General features: G+C 38.8%; 1 protein-coding gene across 1 annotated transcript in view; it reads right to left on the bottom strand.

The window, feature by feature from the left end:
• Positions 1-3,187: 3,187 nt before the first annotated feature.
• LOC137277451 (sialin-like) overlaps positions 3,188-18,310 on the bottom strand; it is a 35,097-nt gene continuing 19,974 nt past the window's right edge. Inside the window, exons 9-12 of the mRNA XM_067809179.1 lie at positions 6,133-6,262; positions 5,017-5,172; positions 3,855-3,940; positions 3,188-3,517 (exon numbers count right to left, since the gene is read on the bottom strand). Coding sequence (XP_067665280.1) covers positions 3,206-3,517; positions 3,855-3,940; positions 5,017-5,172; positions 6,133-6,262 — 684 coding nt within the window. The 3' untranslated portion in view covers positions 3,188-3,205. The remainder of the gene's footprint in view (positions 3,518-3,854; positions 3,941-5,016; positions 5,173-6,132; positions 6,263-18,310) is intronic.

Below are 18,310 nucleotides of genomic sequence, written 5' to 3'. Positions count from 1 at the left end.
AATACTAGAGTATCACAGATATAAACATAAAAATAGCATGCTGAACTAAAACAGTGTAATTAAAGCAGACAATAGAATATGTAGCATGGGCTATAGATCACCAACAACTGCAGGTAGATTTTCATACTGGGAACCATAGGTACTTACAGTCCTGTGGCTACCTGACTAGGCCTAGATTTTCAAAGCTCTCTTAGCACTAAGACAGTTGTAAGTCAGTGTTAATGTATGGCACTTACAACTATCTTAGAGCTTCGAAAATCTAGGCCCTGGACCCTAGCTTGATTTATATGACAGCGTAAAGACTTTGTGTCTTTTATCATCAGTTTGTGATGTGCATGAAATGCATGCCAATTTCCTTTTGGTACACAAAAATGTAGTTGGGAGGTGTTACACCATGTTTTGTGAGCCATTAGTTCTTATTAGAAGACAAAAAATGTAAACATATACTTCTATATTGCGACAAGTGGGTAGGAATCTAACAAAACATAAATATTTGACACAGGGCCTTGACAGAAAGAGAGTCGCCTTCCACATTATAAGAGTGCTATTTCAATACTTTGATGTACAAAAAATAATCAGCTGCCCCACTGGGCTACAAACACCCCTGTGATATCTGTTACAGTGTAAAATAGCACCTACATGTTTGAAACAACGAATTTCAGTATTGTTTGTTGAATGCAAAACCAAATCTAATCTTATCCTTCAACAACCTGTTTGTCTTTCATTGTTTGTTTATTTAAATGACTGGAATGTCTGGCCCCTGTACGTGATGTACACCTCGAACAAGTGTAAACTGACATGACTGAGTATGTCAGGCTGACTTTGCTGGCTTAGTCGGGTAGACAGCCAACTTAATGTGCTGGCTATAGTTGCCAGATTTGTGAGTGAAGGTTTGAATTCCGGATGGGACTCAAAAAAAGTACTAGAATCTGTACTTTACTAAGAAAAAATGTAATCCCAAATATAACGTGTTACATTTGAACACTTTCTAAATAGAATTATGTATTTGCAGCATTATAAGTTTGATAGAAGCTGCTTTTATCTTAGAACTAATACTTGTGTATTGTGATAGATGCATTTTATATTATCTTTTTAGAAACAGATATATTTGCAAAAGTGATGAACATTCCTATTTTAACAAGGTACACAGTAATGGGCAGTCTGTAATTAAACATTACGAGATGAAATAAATAACCTTTTTTAAGCAGTTACTGTTTTCAGTTTTTCACTCCGTTGTTAAGCAGCCCGTAGTTTGGAATGGACATCTGATGCCATGATTGGTTTTCACAATGGTTCATGTGAGTTCTAGTGTGTTTGTGTCCACTACTTTCGTACATCACCCTCACTATGTATACTGATTTTCAGTGATCAATTCACATTGTTTTACATTCTATCTAAATATTATATAGATAATGCACACTGAAAGTTTCAGTAACATCATATCAATACTCAACTCATGAAGATCCGGGTTAGAATTGATCTTCAATAACCATGTTTGTCATAAGAGGTGACTGGACAGTCAGGGTTGCTGACTTCATTGATACATCATTGGATACCTGTTACATAGATTGATACACATGCTGTTGATCACTTAATTGTCTGGTCCACACGTGATTATTTAGAGACAGCTGCCATATAGCTTGAACATTGCTGGATATTCAACCAACCAACCTATCAATACCTCCAGCTTTAATTGCCAGGAAATGGCACATCAGGCCCTCTAAAGTTCCCACATGCATTTCAACACCTGGCCAATTCTTGGCATGTAAAACAGTTTGAAGTTACGGTTAGGGGATTACAGTGGAAGCTGTTAAAACCGGCATCTGTCCGATCCAGCAAGTTGCCAACACTGGCTTAAAATTTCAGTCCTGTCTGTGCCTTGTACATTTATCATCAGCTGTACACTCCGGCACATTGTCTAAACCGGATTATTTCTTCAGTTCCAATGAGTGCCTGTTTAGACAGCTTCCACTGTAGTTGGCAGTTAAAGTAGTCTGAGACCTCACTGGAAATATAAAAACAATACTTGATTTTAATGTAATGTTAACAACTTCCTGCTGACTACAACACATGTCATATTTTGACAAATATTTGATTGCTATGGCAACATTAAGATCAAAACAGAAAATGAAGGTAAGAAATTTAAAGTGTTTTAAACTTAAGGTCAAAGGAAGTCCGATAATTCAGGTACTCCCATCTAAAGCTGCAGTACATCAGGCGTGTGCATGTGTGATTTGGGTGTGATGTCAGAAAAAATGGAAAGCATTATCCTTTCCTATTAAAGATGCTGGACAAATGAGTTTATTTGTTCTCAGATTGTACAGAAGTATACAAAGCATTTTTCACTGTGGTAGAAGAAAGATAAATATCTTACTTCAAAGGTAATGTGTCACATTTCTAGTGGTGTTACAGTAGAGAAGTGTTTTCACAAAACTTACCTTGACACACTATTTGTTTACCTAACATTCAAATTGCCTGAGAGTGGTCAAAGAATAGAAGTATATTTGGGTGAAGTCACCTGACTTCCTGATACAATGAGGTCAGTGTATGTATTTTTAGGGAATGTGTTGATATGTTACATATTTGGTCGATCACAACCATGAGCAAACTCTGCCTCCCAAGAAAAGTCAGTTGTTAGCAAGTCTGGTCACCATCTGTTGAAACAGGGATTATACATAATGTACATGTTGAAGGGGTCTAGAGTATGATGTGTGCTGTGACCTTCAGCTGTTCATATTTATTTCATACAGACTTGAGATCTTGATTCCCCAATATATGTATGTCATCTGTTCCTGACTGTAACAGTGGAGTAAGTTCAGGGCATGCATGCAGTCTGTTCTCGTCAGTACGGTTTGGCATCAAACATGTACGTCATCTGTTCCTGACTGTAACAGCCATCTTTACGTCTGACTTGTATGTCATCTGTTCTCATCTGTTCCAATATAGTAAGTTTAGAGCATGCATGCAATCTCTTCCTGTCGGTATGGAGTAGATTTAGACCATGCATGTTCACTGTTCCCGACTGGTCCACTGGAGTAGGTTTACAGGATGCATTCTGTTCTTGTCTGTACGTTGGCATCAGACATGTATGTCATCTGTTCTCGTCTGTTCCAATAGAGTAAGTTCATGCCATGCATGCGATCTGTTCTTAGCAGTTCTTGTGGAGCGAGTTGAAGCCCGTGTTTCTGACTCGCAGACGTCATTATTACACATCAGCAGACACGTATCCGTTCACAGTAGGCTTGTCACCAATAATAGATATATACCTGTTCGCACACGGAAGTCTATTGTTTGTCCTTGATAAATTGTCATTTTTGTCGCTGCCTTTGTGGACTTCCTTTACAACGGGCTGTGGTATGACAATATTAATGTCATTTCTAAACGATCTGGAACTGCTCCCTGAGTATTTAGACCAGCCCACCTCTTCCCCCTCTGAGAAGAGAAGAAACACCATTCCCCCGCAGGCGTATATTGCAGCTGTGATGAAGAAGAAAACCCTCCACTGACCCATCGACGGCTGAAAATAAATCACGTGTTTAATTTGTGAGGTTATGGTATTATTCTATACCTTGCCAACACATGCGCTAGTCGGCCACATATCTTGACGAGGTCCACGATGAGGTGGTGAATGCGTTTATATTTTAATAGAGGACACATTTTCATTCAAATATATTTTGAAAAGTATCCACTTATCATGAATGTGGAATTAGTAAAGTAAGGCTCTGTGTGTGCGTGTGAGAGTGTGAGTGTGAGTGTGAGTGTGAGTGTGAGAGACAAACGCCCGTTCAAAATGCCATCAGCATCAGTGACCGCCTGCCATGTACAGATATGAGTTCTTGTGATTCAAAACTTACGTTGTCTTTTGTTAAGACGCCGACAACCACTGGACCTATGAAACCTGTGGTGGTTCCGAAACTGTTGGATATTCCCATCAGAATACCTGTTGGGATGAAGATGCATCGTTAGATTTACCATTGACCTTTCGCCGGCCTTCACAAACATTTCATATATATATAAATAATACAAATTACTATACACCACTTACACATGCAAAGGTTATTCTCAAAGACAAATGTTGTGACATGTTGTTGGACACAGTTACTGCTGTTTATGGTATTACATCAAGTTCACTGGTCAGTAGCTAGAGTTTCCACCAGGAGGCAGGCCTGAACATCACAGGTCACCAAACAGTCTGGCGTTCCAACGATTCCATACATGAGAATAGAAAGGCCGTAGTTCCTCCAACATTGTCTCGGACGGTTGGAGACAGATCTGGGGACCTTGCAGGCCATTCAGGGTAACATATTAGCATTGCTCCGTGTCAGATACTGTCACACAGTGCTAGCAACAGGTGATCTTGCGTACTGAACCCTAGGGTCGCTCTGCTGCAAAAGAGACCACATTATGAAATGGTCTGTGGTTGCCAAAACCTGTTAATGGCGGATTTGTAAAGTTTCATCCTGGTATTCACATTGCATTGTGATTTGTCAGAATCTTTACAGCCATGTTGTTACCATTATTATAACTCCACGTCCCCATTTGAACCGTCCGAAGACTTGTGTCCCGCCTTAGGAACAGCCAACAGGAACTTTCACCACCAAAGCTTCATCTACCGTCACTGGAGTAGTTGACGCGAGGGCTGACTGCCTGACTGCTCCTCGCACGAATGAGGATGATCCTCACTTCAACGCGCAACGTCACCCAGTGAGGTTGCGGTTCAAAATGCCTTTGACTTGGCATCTATCAGTTTTAAACATTTATAACCATTTCTCCAAGCATTCAATATTCCTTGCCAAATCTATGCAATTCGAACGACATTTCGTTCAGTTGCATCAGTTCTAACTGTTCCGTATGTGGTTTGAATCATCACTCTATGTTTGTAAGAGAAAAACTGCTCGTCACTAGGACTTTTACATAGCATAAAAATAACTTCAGTTATCAGTTACTCGACATGTTGTAATTTGCCTCTGACATGCGTCAAACATTCGCAAACTTCTAAAGAGCGAGGTTACGTACCCGCGAACCTGGGAGCGATGTCGATATGGTTGATGCTGAAACCGGACAGTGTGAAACCGCTCATCCCCACCCCCAAGGTAAGCAGAGAGACGGCCATCACCGGGTTGCACCCGACATATCCTACGCCCAACATCAGCACAGCGGGGACCAACAACCCTAGAAGAAAGAAGTGCATTGTACCACGCCATGGAAACCACTGGGCCTCTACGTCAGTTGATAGATAGGCATGAATGTGGCTAGCTCTAACATTAGGAAAAAGCGAGAACCAGGATCAGTGTTTGCCTTTAACCCTGAAAAGCTACAGATACTAAAGACCCAGAGTCTCAAAAGGTTGTGGGCCACGAACAGGAAGTGTTGGCCCGATATTTAGATAAGGACAACACTCTTAATGAGGGGTGTAAAGACTGTCGGACATAAGGCTCTGAAGGAAGGACTGACGTTAATTTTAAACGCTGGGCGGGGTAGTTCGGTTAAATCTGATCAAGGGACCAGTTTTACTTATATCGGATATCTTGCTCCGATCTATACCTCAGGTCATGTGCAGGTCTAACAACACTTTCACAGAGTAAACCACGAGGGAATTTTACCTAACAGTCAGAAGTTTTGATGAGCAGGTTCCAGATCTGCATGTATCCTGATAACATGTTTCTAATCGGTATCTAATGAATCAGCAATTCCACCACGATTCGAAAATTGGAATGATACAGACGTAAAAGCTAATCAGACACCCCCTGGTACTCCACTGTAGACGACACGTCACGATCATTCGGACTCACATGCGTTAAAGATCTAGACATACACCGTTCGTGTAACGGCAACTAGATCAGGCAGTTGAGTAGTGAACTCGTGGTAGGGGAATAAAGCATCCCACTGTTTTATTGAGTAAGTGAGTGTGAGTAGGACTGGTACCCTTAACTACTTGGCTATCCCATTAATGCCATGTGTTACTGAGTGAGTTGGATTTTAGCAATATTCCAGCAATATCACGGCGGGTAAAACCAGAACCCCTAAGTGTGGACACTTTGGCCGATATGTTCAATATTTTCTGTTACTAACGTATGTTTAAGAAAATAGAAGAGTAGCTCATTTTGTATGCAAGCAAAGCAAACTACGTACCTACAGAGTTCATTATTTTTCTAGTGACTTTAGTGGAGAAGTGCCGGCTTCTAAGTCCGTCTGCGATTGGTCCACTGGCTATGTTGGCTAGCCACAGCACCACGTACGGTAACGCCGATAGACCTCCATTCTGAAAATATAGCACCAATATGACTGGACTGTCGAAGGTGTGTTGTCAGCAACTAGAGGTTTCTGACTCACTATATACGAAAGATAGTAACATCTTAACAATTATTAGACATTTATTATTTGTGTATAGTTATTTCGGTGAAAAGTGAGACAGAAATCTCATCATGTGATATAGAAGGCGTATGTGTGTGTTTCCAGTTGTGAATGATCTACTTTCCTCAAAGACGCTCAAAGGTTCTACTTTCTAAAGGAGTATTGCCGAGGAGCTGTCTTTACAAATAAAGCTACCTTCACTAGGGAGGTTACTCTTCCAAACTTTCCATAGGGAGACCAGGTTCTCTATGAGCCCATGAAAACTGCCTAAGAGATGCTAATTTGCCGAAGGAGGATATTCTCCCATGGGACTTCAACGTTGCTTTCACTAGAAACGTTTCTGCTCCTTGGCGATGTGATATGGCTTCATAAAACCCCTGTCCTTTCTTCGTAATAAAAAGACGCTAGCATTTGAATCGTGTGCTAATATATTTATACATTTTTCATTGCAGCATGCTGAAAAGTGAGTGCGTGAGTTTTGTTTACTCCACACGCAGAATTATTCCAGATGTATGACGGAGACTGTAAATAATCGAGTCTGGACCATCCAACCAATGATCAACAGCATGAGCATCAATCTACGCAACTGGGATACGATGACATGTGCCAACCAAGTAAGTGAGCCTGACCACCCGATCCCATTAGTGGCATCTTACGACAAGCATGGGTTACTAAAGATCAATTCTAACACTGAACTTTACGGGTGTATACTGAACAGGAATTGCTCTTGATGGAAAAGTCACAGGCTTGTATTCCAATAGAAAACGTTTTCACTTGGAAAACGTGTAACAATGGGAATAAATATGAAAACACAAATAAAACAATATGCACACAAATTGATTTTGTAATGCTTCGTTTACATTTGTAAGTCGTGACGTTCGTGCCAACCAAAATTCAAAGAAATATCATTTATACGAGTTCAGGCTGTCGGACAGTCACTATAATCAACAATAACAAAACGAGTCTTTCAGAAATACAAACACACGGTAGCTAAGGTGTTACCAGCATCCCAACATAGTGGCAGGTAGAGCACTTGGCGATTACTTCCCACGAATCAGCAGTCATCTACGAAAGCATGATGCTGCCACTTTCTCGTTACTTCGATTATTTACTCGTTGCTTCGAGCATTGTCTCGTTATTGCAATAATTTTCTCGTAACTTCGAGTATTTTCTCGCTATTTCAAATATTTTTTCTTTGCTTCGATTAATTCCTCGTTTCTTCGAGAATTTTCTCTCATTTTCAAGTTTCAGTCAAAAACTTAAAATTTCGAGTATTTTCTCGTTACGTAAAGTTTCTTTCAAAAACTTGAACTTTTGAGTATTTTCTCGTTACTTCAAGTTTCGGTCAAACTTGAAATTTCAAGTATTACTCGTTTCTTCGATTTTTTTCTTAATTTATAAGTTTGATGAAGTAAACATGTATATTTTAGGAGATCTGTTCCGTGCAAGATGACATCCTCATAGTCACACACATCCTACAAGCTACACCCTACACCATCCGACTTTCAGTGGTCATAAAACAAACTTTCAGTTCAATAGGGAGGACGTGCACCCTTGGAACCACGGTATCTTCCCATAAGGCAGACCTCACAAAAGACATACCGCTTAAAACACACGTTATGGTTGCTTGCATAAGGCTTAACTAAGCTGATAATAATGGCATGTGCCCATATGTGTAATGTATGAATTAAACTTTTTTAAATTCATGTATTGAACTATGATATTTACATTAAGATCTATTGCATCAAACACACAAAATAAAGTCTTGAGAACATTCTCAACTTCTCAAACAACTCAATTCTCTGCTACTTTTCACTCTAATTACCAGTAAACTATGAGAGATGGGAATGTGTTGTTACTATACTCTGAAGTGACTGGTAGCAAAACAGAACAGAACAGAATTTTCATTCTTTTCTCAAAAGCACAAAAGGTGAAACATAGTGCATACAAGTATATATAAATATAATTAAAATATTTACAAGATATCAAGGCACAGTGTTTCATATATTTGGATAAGTTGAGAGTGAGTGGTTGATAAATCACATTTCATGAGAAAAATACATATACATTTTGTTCAAAATGATATTCGTTGTTCGACAAGTGGTGGGCATGTCAGTAAAACATGGAATTCGTCACATATGGCTTGAGTACAAATATTACTAAGTCGGCTTTCTTTCAAACCATTCAGTCAGCGCCCTGTTTCCATTGGTAACCTATGATTTGTTGTCCTAACTTTTGTCAGTGAATTCTACTTTGAAATGTTGATTTAAAATGGGTTTCTGGAATAAGAACATTTTCATTCATTGTGTAATGGACCCGTGAAGGTTCCGGTGTAGAACAGGCCTTCAGCAACCCATGCTTACCATAGAAGGAGACTATGCTTGTCGTAAGAGGCGACTAACGGGATCGAGTGGCCAGACTCGCTGACTTCTTTGACACAAGTCATCAGTTCCCAATTGCGCAGATCGATGTTGTTGATCCCTGGATTGTCTCGCCCAGACTCGATTATTTACAGACCGCCGCCATATATCTGGAATATTGCTGAGTGCGGCGTAAAACTAAACTCACTCACTCATTGTGTAATGAAGTCCTTTTGATGATTGAGTATTGCTTGAATTCCAAGATTGTACAAACTGGTCTAACTCACTTTACTCACTGTGTATTGACTCCAGGTGAGCTTATTAATAGAATAGGGGTGGAGAGCATGGCTGAGCTAAATAGGGTACTCACTGAGTCTATCTTACAGGAGGTCTGTCTTTTGGGAGCGAACCGCAACTATGAGTTAACTATGAAACGATACCATATATTAGATAACTTAGAGGATTTGACTGAAGTCAATTTGGTCAAAACGGATACCATTTTGGTACGAATACCAGTACGAACTGATTTCCTTTCAGTCTCCGCATACAGCATGTAGCGAAGCAGTTTTCTTGAAAACATTAAATAAACAATTTTCATTAATACTTAAAGTTTCATATGGCCAGAGGTCGTTTAACCATTTCTAAACGTAATGTTGTCTTTTTTTTTTATTAGGGCACATACCCGACACAATTTTCAAGGGTACAGCCTAATTCCGCCTTGTGCAACCAACCATGAAATGTGTTGTTTTAAGCGGTCTGTCTTTTGGGAGGTCGATACCGTCCGGAGCATATTTCCTAAACAGTTCGTGATAACTTCATCAGACTTGGTACACATATCAAGCATGATAAACCCAGATATGAATCTTTTGCGGTTTCCACCCCAGTATGACTTGGGCTCTGCTATAAGGATGACATCTTGTTCGGAGCAGATTTCCTTGAACTATACGTGATAGCTTCATCAAATTTGGCACACATATCAAGCATGATCCAGAGATGTGCCATTTGATGGTTATACCCAGATGTGAATGTTATTTTCTGCTGGACACGTGACTTAGGCTGTGACTATGAGGATATCATCTTGATCGGATCAGATCTCCTAAACTATACATGCTAAATTCATCTAACTTAGAAATTAAGAAATTAAGAAAGTTTTTGACAGAACCTTGAAGGGAAGTGAAAATACTCGAAGCAATGAGAAAGTAATCGAAGGAACGAAAAAATAATTGAAATAACGAGAAAATACTCGAAATTTCAAGTTTTTGAAAGAAACATTGAAGCAACGAGAAATTTCTCAAAGTAATGAGAAATTAATCGAAGGAATGAAAAAAATATTTGAACACGTCACAATTTAATTCTGGACTCACAAAAGTCCAGAAACTCTCAGCACTGTGGCCACTCTCTTAAAAGGGATTTGGCAAAATTAAACACGCAGCTGTTATGTATATGTGCTAAGGATGAAAAATTGAAAATTTTTTTTTTCGAAAACTCAAAATTTAAACTCGCTCGCCCATGGGCACGCCCATGGGCGAACAGTGACCAATGGGTAGGCCCATGGGCAGGCCCATGGGCAGGCCCATGGGCGAAAGTGTTTAATTTCATCCAGAATAAATGTTTTGGAGGTTGTAAATGAATGAAAAAATGTTGATAAGTATCATGACACAAATTTCAACTTGTTGTGACTTGACTCTGCTAACTGACAGCGATTTAAAAAAATCTCGCCCTTGGGGGAAAAACATATTGGCCCATGGACGAGAATAATTAATTTCATTGAAACTACATGGTTTTTTTCCAGGCTTTGCAGTTTTTCAATAAATGAACGTGTTTTTATAAGTGTCGTGACACGAAATTAAGCTTATTTTGACTTAATTCGGCTAATTTAGAGTGATTTTTCAAAAAGTCTCGCCCATGGGCGAAAACCATTTGGCCCATGGGTGAGAATATTTACTTTAACTCAAAATACACCTTTTCTCATGTTTTGGAGGTTGTGAATGGATGAAAGTATGTTCATAAGTATCATGTAACAAAATTCAACTCATTTTGAATTAATTCCGTTAATTTAGAGCTATTTAACAAAATCTCACCCATGGGCGAAAAACATTTTGGCCCATGGGTGAGAATATTTCCTTTTACCCCAAACACATCTTTTCCAATATTTGGAGGATGTAAATGAATGAAAGTACATTTATGAGTATCATGACAGAAATTTCAACTCATTTTGACTTCATTCCTCTAAATGAGAGCTATTTTGAAAACTGTCGCCCATGGGAGAAAGACATTTTGGCCCATGGGCGAGAATATTTGCCTTCACTCAAAATACATCTTTTCCTGTGGTTTGGAGGTTGTAAATGAATGAGGATATATTTGTAAGTATCATGGCACAAAATTCAATTCATTTTGACTTAATTCCGCTAATTTGTAACAAGTACAAGAATCTGGACTTCCACTTAAATTTTCATAGTTTTTTTTAGTGTCTTGGAGGTTGTTAATATATGAATGAAAGTGTGTTTATAAGTATCATGACAAAAAAAATGAAATCATTCCGGTATTAAATCGACTAATCTCGCTCGTGGAAGAAAATATTTTCGTTTGCTTGTTTTCTTTATTTGGCAAACATATGGTTTAAAAATAGATGAAATTCTAATGACAATTCAGTTTAATTTCGTGAGTTTAGTTTTATGTCGCACTCAGTAATATCCCAGCAATATGGCGGCGGTTTGTAGATAATCGAGTTTGGATCAGACAATCCAGTGATCAACAGCATGAGCATCGACCTGCACAACTGGGAACTGATGACACGTGTCAACCAAGTCAGCGAGCCTGACCACCCGATCCCGTTAGTCGCCTCTTACGACACGCATAGTCGCCTTTTATGGCAAGCATGGGTTGTTAAAGCCCTTTACTTCCAGCAACATATAGTACACTCACACTACAGTACACTTAGAATACTAAGCCTTGAGATTCTTTTGAATTTAGGTGTACCTACCCAGTTTAGCATGTTTCGTTTTAATAGTGTGGTCTCCATTTTTAGTAATTCCCGTTTTCCCGTCCCGGCTTTTCTTCGTCCGAGGTTTTATGGGGTATTCTCCTATTTGTCAGACCAGAAATAATCTACAACAGGGGTAGGTCACTCGCTTGTTTTCTTTGCCATTTGTACTAATTAGTATGCGCCTCGTCATGCATTTCCATCGCAACTTAGGCTGCGTTTAACAGTACTTCAGCCAGTTTACTGTATGAGCAGAAATCTTACAATGAATGAATGAATGAATGAATGAAGAGCAAGAAGTACATGTGAATGAATGAAAGAAATAATAAAAGAAAGAAGTACATATATGAATGAATGAAAGCATAAATGATACACCACGGCCATCCCTTCTAAAACATGCTAAAGAACGCAAAACTATCGTTAGATCACATGTGTTAACATCAGCTTGTGATTGTTAAAACAACAAACTATCTGGTTGACTGCACAGCTGCCTGTTGACGTAGTATACCCACATCACCTACTTTTCCGGCGTATCCTTCATCTACATCACCATCCTTAATATATTGAGCAGAGAGCACAGAAGGTCGTATAGATGTAACCACTGAACCGTGGCGTCTCTCTGTTCCCAAGTTCCCAAGTGGGGGTGTCCTTCTGTACCTCTTCCATTGATCTTAACAAGCTCAACGCATGCATCTTTTTATTAAAATGTGATGTTATACCTAATCATAAGAGTATTTTTATGTATTATTCAGTTGATAAATTATTATTTTATGATACATATATGTATGACACGCTGGACAGGTCTAGGGCATTTTGTGTTAATTTATCATTCCCAATTTTATAATGCTTAAAAAAAGACACTCATTAATCTATCACAGAGTTTTGTCATTCCTTCACTCCAACATGGTCGCTAAATCCCCTATGATCATAGTATATCGACTCTCCCATACCCAGTTCACCTAATCCTGAGAGATCAACCAGTCATGACATACCCACATCGCCTAATTAATTTTCCGTACCTATCGAGTTAAAAATACATAAAATGGGAGGACGCCTTCTTAACTAATGGGAGTGAGCCTTGTAGTGAGTACCCTCACTCTCACAAATCCACATATTGAGGAGAGGCGGCCGTGTTTGTCGGGGATTTTTCTGGCTTTGCTAAATAAATCGTACGTAAACATGTAAAATATTTTGCTTTGATTCTGTAACTACCCACATTATGACATTGAGGCCATTTTGATTTATCGAGTAAAATACGATTGAATAGTTTTGAGTTTGAATCTTGCCACTTTAGCGCTCTATCTTTTTAAATGGGGCGTGCATACTAATATTTTAGGTGGTTTTTAGTATTCCATCTATTTGTTTAAATTAATTGATTTATCTGTTTTTGCTTTATTTGTTTTTTCTTTTTTTACTGCTAGTGACCTAGCGGGTGAGTCTGCTTTGATACCTGTAAATTTATTCTGACGTTTGACGAGCGGGACGTAAACAAGAACATATATGGAGCCCCTGCATCAATACGTATTAAAGTGTTTGAAACATTATTCTAGACCAGTATTTGTACACAACAGATGAAATGTACCTGAAAGATCACGGTTCATAAGAACGTAAGAACGTACAGGGCACATTTCTCCTACCCCATTTAAGAATGTCCATTTCTGATTGGTTCACGTGGCCTTAGGAGGGAGAATAGATCATTTAGATTTACCCCGCCACGTGGGAAAAGCCTGCATCCACGGCAGTCAGTGAACTGTAAAGCAGTGGTTCGAATCGACTATAGTTAGTACCATGTTAATATAATACATGGTTTCAGCTTGTTTTGATGCTCTATTTACATAAAGTGGTATTTAAACATTCGTTATGGTAAATACGTTGTAGCAATGTGATGAAGAGTATGCGGGTTTTCTTCATCCCATTTCATCCACCGATGAGAATGGTGCTATCCTCTTTTGGTTCACACCCGGATTGTCGATTGTTTTATCAAATACACAACAGGACTGTCGAAAAGCAGTGGAGTGTGACAGTGCTCAACACTGTTCTAATGACACCCGGAGCGTCGACTGGCTTGGAGAACTTGTGCCCGAGAATAGCAGAAGACTCGTCTCTACGCTAATTAACGAACTAAAACACATACACAACGACATCGGTGAAAGAATGAGCTGTGGAACCAGTTCCTGAATGATAGTCGTCTCACGGACAGTAGTCGAGAAAGTTGGCGTCATCGTGAATCGAGGGTCTGTGAGCAATGTAAACTGCATATTGTGACACAGTGGCCACAATAAAGAATAAAGAAGAACTTGACAGAAGGCTTCAGCGTCTCAACGAACAGCTCCAAAGAAAAGAGATTTCCGTAATGAGCTGTGCTCATCAGACTGTCTGCCTCGCTCATAGTGACCACATTACTGTACTTTATAACGTATTTGGTTTACCTTCATGTCCGGAGCGTCGAACGCCATAGTGTTGACACCTGATTACCTCCTTACGTAATACCCGAAACATCGAATTTACAAAATTTTCAATTCAATTTTAGACAGCCCAGGCAAGTAAGAGGATTAGGAGGCATGGTCGACTAGATTTCTTTGTTTAACTAATCTCACACGGCCTTCACCTATAGAGGGAATGATTTCTGTTCAGTTATGACATTTATGTTCTCCATAGGTCTTTATTTTCTCCACACATCTCCATGTTGTTGTATATTTGTGTGTTTTGTAACTCTGATTGGGACTGGTGAACAAGCTTTACAGTACCTCACCCATATAGCATATAATACAAAATATAAATGAAGCATGTGTCGTCATCCATATGAACTATCATATAATAACATATGAATACATATCATTACATCAAATACAATTATCATATAAGTAAGCATGAAAACTAGAGTTATGGTTTGTTGTGTCCGACTAGCTCTTTGTAGAAATACTGAACATTTGTGAGAAGGTTTTTGACAAGTTAATTAGTTTCCTGTTAAAAATTAAAAATCAAGCTTTGTGTTTTATGATAAAATCGTGGACGGATTCAACTATTTTCTGGTTTTCACAGTGAATAGGTTCTTTTCTGTTCACCGAAGTCATCATAGACCACAGTGAGAAAAGGTCGATCTTCAAGCAGTAAGTAAGGCCATGATAGCACATGGAGTACGTGTGTCTTGGTCATCTCCTCCGTTACCCCCTCCCCCGAATCCACACCCCACCAGGGCGTGTAGGACTTGTCTCGGTGGATAAAAAGGGACTCATATAACCCCATATACCCCTAATCACAATGCTATAATTTGTCGTTTTTGTGTATCCGGTTTTGTGTATTCTGTAATATTGTATAGTACTGGTGAAGTGTTAAGCAAAGCAATGTTTTGCTTGCAATTCTTTCTTTCTTTCTTTCAATTCACATTCTTTGAGAATCAAAATATGTTTTAAGCACATTTCAAAAATTGAAATGCAGCATGCACACAATAACTAAATTGGAAGGAATATCGTGCTAGCCAAGGTTTTCCAGAGCACATGCACATAAATGTCAATGTCTTTCAAACACTAATATGTGCAGGTCTTGCAAAAGGACAAAGCGGGTATGCTTGACAAAGTTCTTGCAAAGGAGGTTTATACACAACACCAAAACCAACTGGTCAGCTCGACGCCTTATAAAACAATCAATTCGAGATTTCCTTTGAATGTGAGATATTTGGCTGCGCGTCTTGCGCAATCAGTCTTTTTCATCCATATATACTCACGAACACCTGTTCATTTCAAAGCTGGTATCCCCTAATGACCTAATGTGATCCATGGATGAATTTTGTATATGACAAGTAAAATACACTTGAAAGCGGCAGCTGTTTTACTCCAATAAACAAGACTAGCGGACGAGACATGACTTTTTCGGCGCAAATTGTCGTAGGCGCTTTGCGGAAATTACGTAAGTAAACGCGGAAGAAACAGAAAGCGTCATCGTACCGTTCAGTTTCCATTGTCTTTGCGAGTTATGCTGAGATACTCAACAAACTGAGATAAAAGTCAAAATGATGAAAAAGTGGAAATCAGTGTGTGGATTAGAACTTGAAAATCACTTATGAAGTCTCTGACAAAGTAATGGCTGTTCAGGTCATGATCATTTGAAGAAAAAAACCCCGAAAGTTCTATGGATATACAACTTCTTATAAGGTAAGCAGCATTTCGGCGTAGTTGTTAAACTCGTTATCAAGAAAGGGATATCTACGGGGTAGTCCTGTAAGTTAAACCTTTGTTTTGGGTCGAGGTCAAAATCGTTTGGTGTAGTGACAACGGTGTTGTTTTATGGGATTAGACACGGATTTTCTATAAAAAAAAGTAAAACGTGTGTCCTCAGGAAACGAAATAAGACACGTGTACCAGAATGTAAGTGAATCGATGTTAGCGAGTTCAATCAGTGACTTCGGTTAATAAAATGGGCTTTCAGTTCACTCCTTTCATTAGTAATGAGTTATTTATTTTCTTGATAAAATTGCTTGCAAGGTGAATGTTGGAAATGACAGCTTTCAGGATCATTTTAACAACTTCAGTTATGGCAAACGCGCTGCTATGCTTCACGTTTCTTCCTACTTATTTTACGGGAAGATACCTTTGTGTAAACGGTTATATGTTTATTTTAGAAATGGTAAAAAGGGAGAATATATCTCGTGAAAATGAATTTTGAAAGACTGCAGATCAACAGTTCCAGTTGTCTCAACAACATAATTTCTAAAATACTTACAGACCACAATCACGAAAGCCAAAGTAAATCTTTTCGAGTGTAGCGAAAATAGTGAAAATTTATTTAAAAAAGAGAAAAGTAAACGCAAGGTCAATCTTGATTATATGACGTATTCCCCATAGCCCGATATAATGATTACACATGAATAGTATGAATACCTTAATCTATAGTTTAAACTAATCTCCTCAAGTAATCGTGACTGGATTGGCAAGCATAAACATACATATCAATGCCGCTCCATACCAATAATATACATACATAACATACATGATAACAACACTTCATGTTCCGCTGGTCAAACGTCAGAATACATTTACAGACTAACAGGCCCACTAGCAGTAAAAAACAAAACAAAACAAAAACAAATACATTAATAAATCCAAATGAATAGATGGAATACTAAAAACCACCAAAATATGCACGCCCCCTTTAAAAACGTAGAGTGCAAAAGTGGCAAACCGGTAAAATATGCCAAGATTCAAACTCAAAACTATACAGTCGTATTTTACTCGATAAATCAGAATGGTCTCAATGTCATAATGTGGATAGTTACAGAATCGAAGCAAAATATTGTACATATATGTATCGTGAAATAATAATTTATCAACTGAATAATACATAAAAATACTCTTATGATATGTATAACATCACATTTGAGTTAAAAGTTGCATGCGTTGAGCTTGTTAGATGTTTTAAAGATTAATGGAAGAGGTAGAAAAGGACACCCCCACTTGGGAACTTGGGAGCAGAGAGACGCCACGGTTCAGTGGTTACATCTATACGGCCTTCTGTGCTCTCTGCTCAATATATTAAGGATGGTGATGTAGATGAAGGTTACACAGGAAAAGTAGGTGATGTGGGTATACTACGTCAACAGGCAGCTGTGCAGTCAACCAGATAGTTTGTTGTTTTACCCTGTCTGACAATTGTTACGTTTGACCAGGGAGACAATAACAAGTTGATGTTAACACATGTGATCTAACGATAGTTTTGCGTTCTTTAGCATGTTTCGGAAGGGATGGTCGTGGTGTATCATTTATGCTTTCATTCATTCACATATGTACTTTTTTCTTTTATTATATCTTTCTCATTCATTCACATATGCACTTCTTTCTTTTATCAGTTCTTTCATTCATTCACATGTACTTCTTGCTCTTCATTCATTCATCCATTCATCCATTGTAAGATTTCGGCTGATACAGTAAACTGGCTGAGCTGGCTGAAGTACTGTTAAACGCAGCCTAAGTTGCGATGAAAATGAATCAGGTCACTGTGTGCATTGGAGCATGACGAGGCGCATACTAATTAGTACTAATGGCAAAGAAAACAAGCGAGTGACCTACCCCTGTTGTAGATTATTTCTGGTCTGACAAATAGGAGAATACCCCATAAAACCTCGGACGAAGAAAAGCCGGGACGGGTAAACGGGAATTACTAAAAATGGAGACCACACTATTAAAACGAAACATGCTAAACTGGGTAGGTACACTTAAAACTACTAGGTAGGTACATTTGGCGAATATCAGTGGAATTGACAAGACATATTTCAATACAATTTAAAGATCTCACAACACCGTTTATTAATGTGTCCCAGCATAGTCACTGGAGTTTGGTCACTCTTGATTAGGGCTTTCACAAATAACTTCAACTTCATAGATATAGCTTGAATTTTGTTATATTTATAGAATACCTAAATTCAAAAGAATCTCAAGGCTTAGTATTCTAAGTGTACTGTATATGTTGCTGGAAGTAAAGCTCTGTGTTCGGGACCCGTGAAGATCTGGAGTAGAAGAGGGCTTCAACAACCCATGCTTGCCATAAAAGGCGACTATGCGTGTCGTAAGAGGCGACTAACGGGATCGGGTGGTCAGGCACATGTCATCAGTTCCCAATT

The sequence above is a fragment of the Haliotis asinina genome, chromosome 3, assembly GCF_037392515.1.
Source record: "Haliotis asinina isolate JCU_RB_2024 chromosome 3, JCU_Hal_asi_v2, whole genome shotgun sequence".
NCBI classification, from domain to species: Eukaryota; Metazoa; Mollusca; class Gastropoda; order Lepetellida; family Haliotidae; genus Haliotis; species Haliotis asinina.
The sequence above is the reverse complement of the archived record's forward strand: the minus strand, read 5'-3'. Positions and strand labels throughout refer to the sequence as shown.